The sequence below is a fragment of the Vombatus ursinus genome, unplaced genomic scaffold, assembly GCF_900497805.2.
Source record: "Vombatus ursinus unplaced genomic scaffold, bare-nosed wombat genome assembly UNPS02009173.1, whole genome shotgun sequence".
Taxonomy (NCBI): domain Eukaryota; kingdom Metazoa; phylum Chordata; class Mammalia; order Diprotodontia; family Vombatidae; genus Vombatus; species Vombatus ursinus.
In genome coordinates this window covers 11188993-11204179 of record NW_020948951.1, presented here as the reverse complement: position 1 = coordinate 11204179, position 15187 = coordinate 11188993, and the positions used below count along the sequence as shown (strand labels likewise).

Below are 15187 nucleotides of genomic sequence, written 5' to 3'. Positions count from 1 at the left end.
CTTCATCTTCAGTCCTCAAGCACATAATCTTTGCAATGATCAGAGTTCTAAAGTCTTTCAAAATTGTTTTTCTTTTCTCTTTTAGATTAAATTTTATCTTCAAATGAAGATATGCCTTTTCTCCCTCCCATTTCCCCTTCTCCTTTCCCCACTAGTTGATAAAACAAGAAAAACAAAACCTGTTCAACATGTTTAGTAAACAAACAAATTCCCATAGTAATGTCCAAAAATGTTTCTCTGTCTGCACTCTGAACTCTCAGAATCATTAGTCCTCAGGAGTGGTGTTTAGTCAGTGTATTGATTAGATTTGTCAAGTCTTTGAAAGTTCGAACTTATTTTTTGAAGAAATGGCAAGAAGTGAAGGTGAGGATAAGTATTCAAAGGAACAGATGGGAGATGTAGCATCTAATGTTATGAAGAGTAAGTAGATTGTACGAATGTTGAGCAATGTGTAAATAATTGGAAAGATAGGAAGGGATTCAGGCTGTGAAGAGCTACTGGAGTTTAATGAGTGAGGATGATGTGGTCAGGCAAAATCACTTTATTGTGTGGAAGATGGATTGAGATGAGAAAAGAAGAGACCAATTAGAAGGCTGTTGCAGTAGTCCCGGTGAAAGGTGTTGGAGTATTTGAACTAGGATGGTGACTGTATTAGTGAAGAGAAGGGGACATAGACAAGAGATTTGGAGATAGAAATGGACATGATTTGAAATGTGGGATGAGTGAGGACTTGAGGGTGACGCTGAGGTATTCTTAACCTGGATGACTGTAAGGATGGTCATGCTCTTTAACAGTGTAGGGAAGTTCAGACTAGAAGGATTTGTTTGGGATTAAAGACAATAAGTACTTTTCTACAAACAAAATCAGTGTGACCAAGATAAGAAGGAAAAGTGTCAACGGGAGAAAAATTGCATCATATACCTCTGAGAGCCTAATATACGAGATATATCAATTTTGAAGTAGAATAGGGCTAAGTTGATAGACTAGTCATGACATGTACTTGGTATTCTTGGAATGTTAAGGGAATGTTCCTGAAGAACATTCCTGTCATGTGGAGTGGATCCTTTAGGGCAGACTTGTAAGTTTACTTATAAATGATGCAAAAGTCATATACAGAATGGACAGACATGAATGAGTTATGATCTGAAAACTTGGAGAGAATACTCATATTAATGAGGTTACAGCCATTTGAGCATAAAAGATGACCTCTTAAGGTTTCAGGTTATTCATTGGGCAGTGCCCGAGCTGGGCTTCTTTACAGAGTGAGTCAGTCCTTTGGTGTGAGTGAGTCATAGTAATCACATGCCCTTACAGTAAGGAACTGCATAAAAGTAATTTGAAACAAGAGTTGTTTCTCTGTTTGGAAAGATAGAATTCCTTTGTTTTCTTATCTTTTTTAAAATTTAATTTAATTTTTATTTTTCAGTTCCAAATTCTCTCCCTTTTTCCCTCCCCTCCCCCTACTTGTCAAGAAGGTAAAAAATAAGATACTCATAAAAGTCATGCATAACATATTTCTATATTAGCCATGTGACCAAAAACAAAACAAAACAGTTTCATTCTGCACTCAGAATTCATAAGTTCTCTCTGGAAGTAGATAACATTTTGATCGTGAATTCTTTAGAATTGTCATGGATCATGGTATTGATCAGAGTAGCTAAGTCTTTTACAGTTGTGTCATTACAATATCGCTGTTACCTTGTACTATGTTCTCCTAGTTTTTGCTTAGCTCAGTTTGCATCAGGTATTGGGGAAGGAGGTAAGCAGAGGGATGATTTTAATTTCAGAGAAATAAGCCTTTATGGTTTTCTAGTGCACTATTCTCTGAGTCAATGAGTGGCCTCTTTTGATCACACTCCTATTAGCAAAAAATATTTGACCATGCAGCCTCAGTATGTATATATTTATTTATAAATTATATACCTGACAGCTCATAACTATCTATATTATAAAATACTGCAGTAGAAATTAATAAGCATGAGAAAAATAAAATACTGTTCGATCTTAAAATTAATAAGTAGTCACTGGAGTTTGTTGAATAATAGGTTAATGGCAGACCTATGGTTTACAAAAATCAAAGGCAACTAAATGTGTTGGACAGAAAAAAGGCTTTTGGAATGGTTCAGGTAACAAACAAGTGATGAGGTTTAAAACCATATTGGAGCCTGTGTGAATAGAAAGAAGGGTGCAGATATGAGAGTGATAGTTGAGTTAGAAATGACAAGATTTGGCAAATGATTGGATATGTATGGTGAAGAAGTGTAGTGGCAAACAACACTGAGATGGTGAATCTGGGTGCATGTAAGGATGGTGATACCCTCAATAGCTGTCAAGAAAAAATTGAAAATGAAATGGGTTTGGGTACAAGATTTGTTTCTACTACAACATATGCAGTAGAATAGTGTCAATGTTGGATTTAAAATCCAAGAGACCTTGGTTTGAATTGGGCTTCAGACATTTATAAGCTGTATTACTCTGATTAAGTTGCTTAACTCGTATGACCCTCTTTCCTCATCTGTAAAATGAGGGCTTTGGACTGGTCAACCTCTAAGAACCCTTTTGCCTCTAAATCTATGGTTCTCTGATCCATCCATGCCTTCTCTTCCTTTGTGACTTACTTTGGGTTACCCTAAATGAAAAAGGAGACAGATGAACTCTTAACTTACTAGTCAGTCATTGCTCTATAGTAGAATAAGCAGCTTACCCTCCACCTTCCATTAAGTGATGAGAGAAGGAAATTTATTTTCCCAGTGGCACCTACATTTTTGCTGTTGTAGATCCCCAGGTTACAACTTCCCTGGTGTACTATTAGCCAGACTCAGGAGTTGGAAATAACACACAGCTTAAGGAAGGGATGGTTATATGGGACTGTTTAGGATATGGTTATGTTGAAGACAAGTCTTACAACTGAGCTATTTCAGGGAAGGTGGAATTTCACCCATCTTACCCCACACTAAGATTGGTTGATCATATAATAACAGACCCAGCACCTAATTTTGGAGACTATTTCTGTAACTCATGCCGCCTGTCATTCCACTTAACACCTAGTTCACACAGTCCCAATAAACATTGCTTTGATATTTTAAGGATCTGTTCTTGCTGTGGATACTCCCTCTTCATTCACATAAACATTTCAATCTTGACTGACAAATAAGAGTGTGTTTTAGCCTTGTTTCTGTAAATTAAGGATCTGGAAATGAAAGAGTATGCATACTGTATGACTTCCTTCTACAGATGTTTGAATGCCTACTGTATTCTGTTACCTATTATTGCTCTCTCCTGATTTTCCTTGCTATCTTACTGTTCCTTTGCTAGAGCCACTCAGACTAACCCTAGTTCTCTACCCCCAAGGCTTTAGCCTGTGCCCTATTCTCTTCTTCCGCTATACCACAGATCAGCCATCTAACCTACTGCCTGTTTTTGTACAGCCCACAAAATCCAAAAATATTATATCATGACATGTGAAAGCTATATGAAATACAAATTTCAGTGCCCATTAATAAAGTTTTATTCAAATACAGCCACACTCTTTCATTCACATATTTCCATGGCTGCTATCATATACTGTAATGGCAGAATAGATGACTGAATGTTACACTGATATCTCTTCACACTACTGCTTGGTATACTATAGATTGCAATGATACAGTTATAACTTGACAGTGTTAAATGAATTGCCATTCTCCAACATTTGATTTTTTTTTTTATTAGCAGTGCATACCCATCATGTCAAAATAGAAGATGGGTACCATTTTTTATTACTACTTTTTTAACTCAGGGCTAAGATCAAAAATTTTCTAATGGAGAAGAACCATCCCACTATTATCAAACATGAATGCCTTTGGAAATCAGCTTTTGCTGCATTTAAAATTACAATGCAAAATAGTTCTTATGTAAAACTTATGTTATGATAAACTTAATTCCATGGCAACTAACATTTGAATTACAATATAAATGCTTTATACAGTTACTGTACCATCAGAAGTTAAAACAAGAAGTCAGGTCTTCATTCCCACATAAATTTAAAGGAATATCCTTTTCAACTCAAACTACAGTTACAGCAGTACTTTTTGGACCATGATGCAAGTGCAAAAGAAGTTTCCATATTTCAAAATACATTTAACTGTGTAATTGAGGAAATTTCATCTAACCTTCCGCCTATGTTTACTTTCAGTTTTGATGATAGGAAATGCCAATTTTGAACTCCAGTTATGCAAAATATACCCCCCAAAAAAGAATTCCATTCTCATTAGTAGACCTCTATTATTAAAAATTTGTGGGAATTTGTTTTCTCTCATTATTCCAACCTAATACCCTTGCTTTTTGCCTCTTGACCCACAAAGCCTAAAATATTGACTGTTTGCCTGTTAACGGAAAAAGTTTGCTGACCCCCTCTTTATATCTTTCTTTCCCTTGGTGATTTTATCAGCTCTGATAGACTTCATTGTCATCTATCTTTATGGAAATGATTCTCAGAACCATTTATCCAGCCCTAACCTCTCTCCTGACCTTTGTCCTGTATCTCTTCCTACCTAGTGGACATCTCAATCAGGATGTCTCTTAGATATCTTAAACTCATCATGTTGAAAATTGAACATTTCCCCTCAAACCCTCCCCTCTTTGGAATTTTTCTGTTACTGTCAAGGGTACCACCATCATTCCAGTCGCACAGACTGCCATCCTCAATCCTTACTCTTACCAGACATAGATGATTAGTGATAAAGTCACTCTTTTTTCCTCATAGCATCTTTTGTATGTCTTCTAAGACTGCCATCAACTCTGTAGAACCTCATCACCTCAATTCTAGGCTATTGTTGGTCTCCCAGCCTCAAGTCTTTCTAGACCATCCTCCACTTAGCTATCAAATTGATCTTCCTAAAATAAAATCTAATCATATCGCCAATCCCTGTTCTCCCTGTAAGTAAACTCCCTACCACTTCCAGAATCAAATACAAAAGCTGGTTTGGCTTTTAAAGTCCTTCATAATCTTGCCACTTCCTCCTTTTTCCAGCCTTCTTCCACCTTTCTCTGTGTATATACTCTATGATCCAGTGACACTAGCCTCTTTGAGATTTCATATTACACTCCTTTCTCTCCCTAGTGAGCATTTCTACTGGGCTTATGCCTAGAATTCTCTCCTATCTCATCTTTGCCTCCTGGCTTTTCTGGCTTCTTAAAACCCCAGCTAAAATCCCACCTAATACAAGAAGCCTTTACCAATCCCCCCCAATTCCTGTAGCTGTTCTCTGTGATTATCTCCAATTGATCCTGAATATTTTGTTTGTGCATAGTTGTTTGCATGTCTTCTCCCTATCAGAGTGTAAACTTGATCAGGTCTCTCTTTTGCACATTGCATAGTGCCTGGCAAATATTATATGTGCTTAATAAATGCTTATTAACGAACTGATTCATATCCAGGAAACTCTGGAAGATTCTACCAACCTGAAAATTTTCCTATGCCAGATGATGACTTATTAAATGTTTGTTAGGATTAACCTAACTAAAATTAGAGGATCATAATCAGGAAGCATTTGTTAAGTACCTCTTATGTGCCAGACATTGTGTTAAGGTATAGGGATACAAAAAAAACTTAAAAATGATAGCCTCTGCCTCTCAAGGAGCTTATAATCTAATGGGGAAGGCAAGGTGCTGACAAGTGTATATAGGATGTGACAATTAACAGAGGGAAGGCACTAGAATTGAGAGGGGTTTAGAAAGGCTTCCTGTAAAAGATAAGGTTTAGTTCAGACTTATAGTAAGCCAGGGAAGTCAGCAGGTAGAGTGGAGGAGGGAGATCATTCCAGGCATAGGATATAGCCAGAGAAAATGCACAAAGAGATAGAGTGTCTTGTTTGTGGAACAGCCAGTGTCACTGGGTTGAAGAGTACCTGATGGTGAAGTAAGGTATAAGAAGACTGGAAAAAGGTATGTGTAAGGGAAGTGGGGTCTAGATTATGAAGGGATTTGAATGCCAAACAGAGGATTTGTATTTACCCCTGGAGGCAACAGGTTGCCACTGGAGTTTATTGAGGGTGATTGGGGGTTAGGAGTTGAAGTAGGGGTAGGGTGTGTGTGACATGGTTGGATCTATGTTTTGGGAAAATCACGTTGGTGGCTGAATGGAGGAATGATTGGATTCGGGAGAGACTTGAGGCAGACTCCACCAGCAGGCTAATGCAGTAGTTCTGGTGTGAGATGATTAGAGCCCTGCATTAGAGTAATGGCATTCACGGTCAGAGGAGAGAAGGGGCCATATGCAAGAGGTCAAGTCGACAGGCAGATCCTCTGCTTGTGTTTTGTAAAATTTTTAGCATAAATAAATGTTGCACATTGTTAAAGATATTTTCCTGATTTATTGATAGATCATTCAGTTTTCAACTTTTAAATGTTATTTATTTTTAACATTCTTTAAAAGAAAATTTTTTTTGAGTTACAAATTCTCTCCCTCTCCCTCCAGTCTTTCCCTCACCCAATGAGAAGGCAAAGAGTATAACATCAATTATACATGTAAAATCATGCAAAACATTTCAATATATGGCTAATATAGCCATGTTGCAAAAAAAAAGGTCAGAAAAACATAATGAAAAAAAGATTGCACTTCACTTTGCACTCAGAGTTCATCATTTGTCTCTCTGGAGGTAGATAACATTTTTATCATGAGTCTTTTGGAATTGTCTTGGAGTACTGAAGTCTTCCAGTTGGTCATTGTTAAAATATTATTCTTACTGTGTATAATATGTGGTTTTGAATGCTTTTGCTTTAATATGTTTGAATTAGTTGTATTCCTAATGTTGACCCATCCTTGCATCCCTGATAAAAATCAATTTGATTATAGTGAATTATTTTTGGAATAAATTTCTATAGTCTTTTAGTTAAATTTGTTTCTATTAGTGATTTTACTTTGTAGTTCTTTTTCTTTGCTTTATCTCCTTTAAATATTGAAACTATATTCAGCCCCATAAAGCAGTTTGGTAAGGTGTTTTTCTTCTAAATTTTTTAGAATAGTTTGTGGAACATATATTCACTTGAGTTGTGATCTTGAAGGAAGCTAAGGATTCTTTGACTTGTAAGAAAGGAAAGAGAACATTTCAGGGGGATCCCTTCCCCCTCCCCGCTTTTTTTTTTTTAGCCGAAGTATATTGGCAGGAGATGAAACACTCTGTACTAGGAGTAGCTTGTAATAAGGCACTTTTGCCTTAAAGGGAGAATGTGGAAATGGGAGTAATTTGTAATTGGACTGAAATGGGATAGATGGCAGCCAAATTGTAAAGGCCATTCTATGCCAGGCTGATGTATTTGTATTCTGTCCCAGAAGCAGTAGGCACAAGAGGAACCTTTCAAGGTTCTTTAAATAGGATAATGACATGGTGATGCATATGTTTTCGGAATTTGGCACCTGGTTTGATACGGAGAAATGAGAGCGGAGTCAAGAATGACCTCAAAGTTTTGAATCTTGGTGACTAGAGGATTGTTGTGTCCTTAGCAGAAATAGAGAGATTTATTGTACAGTAAGTTTGGGGCCCAATATAGCTGTTTAAAGCATGTTTAATTCCTGATACCATGGAACATCCTGGAAATTATCAGAGCCTGGATTCACACTCCTGACTCATTTTTTCACTACTCCAGAGTGCCCTGACTAATAACAACTCAAATTGGGGTGTTTGTGTATATATCTCATAATATAACTTTACAAAGTACTTTCTTAACAATAACCCTTTCAGTCATAGTAGTTGAACAGTATTTACCTGCTAAAAGGAGAAATTTGTTAATTATTGCTTTTGGGGAGATTCACAACCCCTACTCCACTCTTGACTTGCAAGCTCACTCCACCTCTTCCCAGAGGTCATGAACTAGGCTCCTTAGTACCCTACTCCTGGAGGAAATTTACACCATTGGGATTAGTAGGGAGTACCCAACTACAGTTTTTCCAGGTGATGGAGAACTACTGGACCTTAACATCTGCCTTGCAGTTGAACCTCACTTTATGTGTTGTCTCATCTATCTCTGAGCAGAGAGATAGCCTGTTGGAGATAAAAGGAGGATACTTGCGGTCTCAGTGATGAGATCTGATTTTATATTATGATTACTACCATATATCAGAATTGTTACCTTGAATGAGTTACAACCTTGCTGAGATTCTATTTACTAATCTGTAAAATGAGAATAATGCTATCTCCTATGGCATCTCATGGGTATATTTGTGAGGTTCAAATGAGCAAATATATAAGAAATCACTATACAAGTATACATATATGTTATTTTGCCTCTGAATACCTGCTCATTTGATATTTATTTTTACTGTTCTTTTTTATAGAAAACTACCTTACCTTTCCTACAAATTGTTTATGTTCCAGGAGGCCAAGAACTTCTTGGTCATCTTTGTATTCCTCAAAAATTACTTTCGTGGAAAGGTGTTCAGTAAATATTCATTTTAAATAATAGAATATGGTTAATTGAATCCTTTTAACTTTATCACTAATGATATATAACTCATTATATTATAGTTCTTTTCTAAAGGATAATTAAAATCTCAGAAGGATTATTGAAAGAATATAGTAAAATCTAAAAAAAGGTTGCATAATGCTCCTTAATCCTAAATGGATTTGAAGCAAAAAATATGGAATTGAGTATGACATTTCTGTTTTGAAAGAGCAAAAGAGAAGCAGATAATAGTAATAGTGGTATGAGGCTTTGATTTGACTTCACACAACTATAAAGACTAGAAGCATGAATATACGGCCCAAAGAGTCAAGTAAAATCAGTAATAAGTGTTGATGACTTTCACAGGGCTCTTTATTCTCTGGTACCCGTCCCCTTACTGACTTAGTACATTTTCTTAATATATAGCCCCGCCCCCCCTTTTTTTCCTCCAAATTTTTTGCTTAGAGAAATAATCAGAATTCTAAGAAACCTGTGAATGAGACTATTCTGTGAATGACACATTTATAATTAGATTGTTAATGTCAACATTTCCACCATTCATACAAATTATAATTAAACAACACCTCATCCTGTGTGATTCTCATTCTTGTGCTTCCCTCAATCCTCCATGAAAGATCTGCCAATATACTGGAGGATTTATTCTTCTTATTCATTTGTATGTGTTTTATTTGTTTATTTTTAGTTTTCGACATTCACTTCCATAAGCTTTTGAGTTTTAAATTTTCTTTCCTCACCCCAAGACGGCGTGTAATCTGATGTAGGCTCTACTTTTACATTCAGATTAATCATATTTTCACATTAGTCATGATGTATAAAAGAATTAAAACTAATGGGAGAAACTCTGAGAAAGAAGAAATAAAACAACAAAAGAAAAGGAGAGCAAATAGTACGCTTCCATCTGCCTCCAGACTTCATGGTTCTTTTTCTGGATGTGGATAGCATTTTCCATCTTGAGTCTTTTAGAGTTGTCTTAGATCCTTGCATTGCTGAGAAAAGCTAAGTCTATCAAAGTCATCACACATTGTGGCTGTTACCGTGTACAGTGTTCTCCTGGTTCTGCTCATTTCACTCAGCATCAGACCATACAAGTCTTTCCAGGTTTTTCTGATGTCCACTTGCTCATCATTACTTATAGCACAATAGTATTCCATTACATTCATATCCTACAACTTGTTCAGCCATTCTCCAATTGATGGGCATCCCCTCAATTTCCAATTCTTTGCCACTGCAGAAAGAGCTACTATAAATATTTTTGTACATGTGGGTCCTTTTCCCATTTCTATAATCTCTTTGGGATATAGCCCTAGAAGTGCTATTGCTGGGTCAAAGGGTATGCACAATTTTATAGCCTTTTGGGTATAGTTCCAAATTGCTCTCCAGAATGGTTGAATCAGTTCACAACTCCACCAGCAATGCATTCGTGTTCTAGTTTTCCCACATCTTCTCCAACATTTCTCATTTTCCTGTTTTGCCATGTTAGTCAATCTGATAGGTGTGATGTGGTACCTCAAAGTTGTTTTGATTTGCATTACTCTAATCAATAATGGTTTAGAGCATTTTTTTCAGATGACTATAGATAGCTTTAATTTCTTCCTCTGAAAACTGCCAGTTCATATCCTTTGACCATTTATCAATTGGGGGATGACTTGTATTCTTATGAATTTGATTCAGTTCTCTACATATTTTAGAAATGAGGCCTTTATCAGAGACAGTGTTTGTAAAAATTCTTCCTCAGTTTTCTGTTTCCCTCCTAATCTGGGTTGCATTGGCTTTGTGCAAAAACTTATCAATTTAATGTAATCAAAATTATCCATTTTGCATATCCTAATGTTCTCTATTTCTTGTTTGATCATAAATTCTTCCATTCTCCATAGATCTGACAGATAAACTATTCCTTTTCTCCCAGTTTGCTTATAGTATCAGCCTTCATGTCTCAATTATGTACCCATTTTGACTTTATTTTGTTATATTTTTCTTATTCTTTTAGTATTTGTTGTATGCCACTGCAGCATTTTTTATCTGTCATCACATTGGCTGTATTTAAAAATATACATCTTACTTTGTACCTCAAGTCCATTTTTTCTATATCAGAGGGGAGGTAGGATGTTTCTTTATCAGTCCTCTGGAATTGGTGGTTGGTTATTGCACTAAACTCCTTTCAGTTTTCTTTTTTTAAAATGTTACTTTATAAATTGTTATCTGGGTTCTACTCACATCACTGTTAGTTCATATAACTCCTCCCAAGTTTTTCTGAAATGGTCTTTATCATAATTTCTTAGTGCTCAATATCATTGTTATCTGTTACATTTACATACTCTAATTTGTGTAGCCATTCTCTAATCATTTGGGTACCCTTTTAGCCTCCAGTTTTTGACAGTAAGAAAAAGAGCCACTGGTAAAAAAAAAAAATTTTTTTTATATGTTTGAAATCTTTCCTCTTTTTTTGATCCTTTTATTGTATAAGAGGTCTAGTGGTGGTCAAGGCTTAGCTTCTGAAGCTATGATCAGTTATTTCATTCATCAGAGTTCTAAAGTCATTTAGAACTTTGTTCATTTTCCTTTGTTACTGTGAATATTACATGACTTGTTCTCCATGTTCTGTTTACTTCTCTATGACTCAGTTCATACAAGTCCTCTAGATGTTCTCTGAGTTCTTCATAGTTGCCATTTTTATGACACAATACACACATTTACACTTATGTACTACCGTTTGCTCAGCCATTGTATAGGCTGTGAAATCACATATCATCTTTCCCTATAAAGCATAGCACACATGTAATTCAGCCCGTTCCCATAGCCATTTCTTACTCTTAAGTTCGTTGCCCATCTTCAGTAAGTGTTTGGCACTGTCACAAAAGAAATCCTTGAACATTTCAGTCTTTTCTAAGCTACATTTATTAGTTAAATATGTTGGAACTGGACCATAAACTAATTACCCTAGAGAATTGCCTGGAAAAGTCCTATAGATTTTAGGGTTGTTCAGTCTGTATGATAAAATTATTGCTTAATGTAGATGGACCTCCTTCTAAGGTCTCTTCTGACTCAAGTTAAATTTTAATTAGTAGAGTCTTCTACATGCTGTTTACAGGTGGTAATAAGTCTTCTTTTCTTTTACAGAGTTCCTAGTGAAGAATGCAATGGGATCAATAGCATGTCTGTGGAGAGTGGCCCTGGGACAAGACTGAGAAATTTACCAGTAATGGGGGATGGACTAGAAACTACACAAATGTCTACAACGCAGGCCCAGGCCCAACCCCAGCAAGGCAGCACTGCAGGCAGTAATCCCCCACCCCCAGAGACTTCCAACCCTAACAAACCCAAGAGACAAACCAACCAACTGCAATATCTGCTCAAAGTGGTGCTTAAGACGTTATGGAAACATCAGTTTGCATGGCCTTTCCAACAGCCTGTGGATGCTGTCAAGCTGAACCTCCCTGTAAGTACCCTGCCCTGAACACTTTCAGCTTGCCACATTTTGGCAAGTTAAAACAGCTAGAATGGTTATTCTATATTTATTTCTCTGACCTTTCTCAGAGAAACAATTGATATTTTCTGAGAGTTTAAACATTTGTCCATTCTGTTCATCTGAGTGGTTTAAGAGTGGCTTTCATGATGCTATGTCATTCAACAAACATTTGTCTGACATTGTTACAGGCATTGGAAATATGAAACAGAAACTTAAATTCTGTACTTATGAGGCACCTACATTCTAATGGGAGAATCAAAAAGTATATGTATTTACAGAGCAAAATACCAAATAATGGTCAGTTAGGTTTGGAAGGGAATATACTAGCAGTTGATTGTAGGAGTTCTTATAAAAGCTGTCACTTGAGCTCTACCTTGGATGAAAAGAGGGATTCTGTGAAATACAGGTGAAGAAGGAGTTCATGCCTGGAATAGCTAACAGCCAGTGTAAATACACAGAGATGGGAGATTAAGTGTGTGAGGAACAGTGAGAAGGCCAGTTGGCTGCATTACAGGGTACAAGATCTATGCTCAGTGAGCCTAGAAGGATGGTTGAGGCAGGGATATGAAGAGCATTAACAGATAAACCAAAGAGTTTATAGTTTATTCTAGAAGCAATAGAGGAGCTTCTACATTTGATTGAGTAAGAGGATAACATGATCACAACTCTGCTCAATAAAAGTCACTTTTGCGGCAATATGTAGAGTGGTAAAAGACAGGGAGAACAATTAGGAGGCTGTTGTAGTAATCTAGGCAAAAGGTGATTAGAATATGAACTAAAGTGGTGACTATCTAAGTTGAGAGAAGGGGATGGATGTGAGAAGATGTTGGTAGAAACAGCTAGATTTATCAACTAATTTAGATGTATGATGTGAAGGTGGGTGAGAAGACAAAGATGATTCCATGCTTATGAATCTGGGATATTGGAAGGATGGTATTGCGTTGCCTTTGACAGAAAATAGGGAGCTTTTGAAAAGGGGAGGCTTTACGGGGAAAATTAACGAGTTCCATTTTGGACATGTTATGTTTGCTTTGTCTTTTGGACACATCTGTCCTGAAATGTCCAATAGACAATTGTTAGTCCAGGACTGACATTCTTGAGGAGAGACTTGAGCTGGGTATATAGGTCTCTGACTCATCTCTGTAATGATAACAGTTAAATGGGAACTCATGAGTATGTTGCAAGAGAGAGAATGGAAGAGTAAGAGACAAGGGCTTAGGAAAGAATTTCGGCAATTATCCACAATTAGGGATATGTATATGAGCTAAAAAAGAGATGGAGAAGGAGCAGACAGAGAAGAATAAGGGAAACATTGTTTCATTTATACCTGGAGAGGAGATAGTGGTCATACCTAAGAGGAGATGTGTTCAGCAGTACCAAATGCAACAAATAGGTTGAAAAGGGTGAGGCCTGAGAAAGGACAGATTTTGCCGTTCAGTACATCATTGGTAATTTTAGAAAGAGCAGTTAGTTGCAATTGAGTGTTCAGCTCAGAAACCAAATTTCGGAGGTAAGGAATGAGAGGAGGGAGTTGGAAGCAGCAGCTATAGATAGCTTTTTCTACGAGTAAGAAAGAGAGGAGAGATGTAATATAATATTTTGAGGATACTAGGGTCTAATGAAGGTTTTTAAGGATAGAGAAGACTTGGATGTATTGGAAAGGCAGTAGGGAAAGAACTAGGAGATAGGAAAGGGGTAGATTAAGGTTCCAATCTCTTGGAGACAATGTTATCGGTAGCACTGAGGCGTGAGATGAAAATAGAAAAACAGAAGAAATGAGACACAGTGCCTTGTTAGAATTATCAATAATCTTTTTTATGTTTTCCTTTGACTATTGCTTTGATTTAAATTTTGTGATTTCCTGAGAATTCTTATGATTTTATTACATTTGCCTCATTTACATCCATGCAAGTGTTTCCTGGCAGGGACAAGTAGAAGCAAAAGAAAAAAGCCCAGGAAAGCTTTTCTTTTAGGATTAGGTCACGGGTGTTTTTCCTTCCTGGTTGTTGTGTGATGTGTTTTTTTAGGATATAGATAAGCAAGATCATAAGAACCTGCGTTCTGTAAGCAACTCTTGAGGACCCAGAGAGAAGAGAACTTTTTTTTTAGTTGTATTGAAATCTTTTAGTTTAACATCACAGTCATTACTGAATACTTTTTCACTCTGCCTTTGACTGTGTCTTTCATCTTTTCTTTGAGGTCAGGGTCATTAATAGTAACAGTATTCAGTTATTTTCTTTCATGTTGTAGTAACTGCAAATGTAATTTTTCTGCTCTGCTTAATACTAATCTTAATATATTCCTCTGAGTGCTTCATTTATTTTTATAGCGTATTCCATCATTCATATACTACAATACGTTTTGCCATTCTCCAGTTAGTAAGCACCCACTTATTTATTTCACAAAGTGTGCTTATAGACACATGCACAGACCCAGAGATAGATAGATACACACACACACACACACACACACACACACACACACACACAAATAACTTCTTGTATTGGACATCTTAAAGTATATAACCAGCAGTAAGATTTCTTAATTAAAGGTTATGAAGAGTTTAATCACTTTTTTTTGCCTAATAACCTATTTTATGGAATGGTTTGACTGATATCAATGTATAACACCATAAAGTCTGTTAAGAGTATATCTGTCGTCTTAGCCTGAGAGCCATTTGTATTGAAAAGGAAAAGCTAAAATAATCAGATGGTAAAAAGGAGAAAGGAGAAAATCAATGGGAATTACTAACGTGGGGGCAAACCTCAAGTAAGAGATATTGACACTGTGTGAAAGACTTTGGGAAAAAAATCTAGTGGGACAAAAGTTGTGAGTGTATTTTTAACCCCCTCATGGGTAAGAGGGTGTTTCCCCCCTCCATATAGGAATTTGTCTGTGGTACCAGATGTTTCTTTATTCACTTTCATATTGCTGGTCTATTATTTCTTTAAGCCCTTTGCATAACAGTTTTCCCTATAAAAGATGTCTCTTTTAACTATGGGTTCCATAAGCAGTTCTGTGATAGTCTTCCTGCTGTTTATTATTTCCAACTTTCCTTTACATATCTTGTTTATACATGGTTGTTTGTATGTTATCTCCTTCATTACATTATGAATAGAATGTACAGCATATTTTTGCCTTTCTTTTTGTCCCTAATATTTAGCTCAGTTCCTGGTACACAGTAGGCACTTACTGACTTGTCTACTATTAGACAGATATCCCAGATAGGTCAGAGATGAGGAAAAAGAACTATGTGTACAAGAATATCACAGCAGCTCT

The 15187-nt window shown here is 36.5% G+C and overlaps 1 protein-coding gene across 2 annotated transcripts in view; it reads left to right on the top strand.

Annotated features, from left to right (window-relative positions):
- The window catches only part of BRD4 (bromodomain containing 4), a 153908-nt gene that overhangs the window by 61436 nt on the left and 77285 nt on the right, over positions 1–15187 (top strand). For both annotated transcript variants that reach the window (XM_027850934.1, XM_027850933.1), the window contains exon 2: positions 11560–11878. In XM_027850934.1, coding sequence (XP_027706735.1) covers positions 11594–11878 — 285 coding nt within the window. In that variant the 5' untranslated portion in view covers positions 11560–11593. The remainder of the gene's footprint in view (positions 1–11559; positions 11879–15187) is intronic.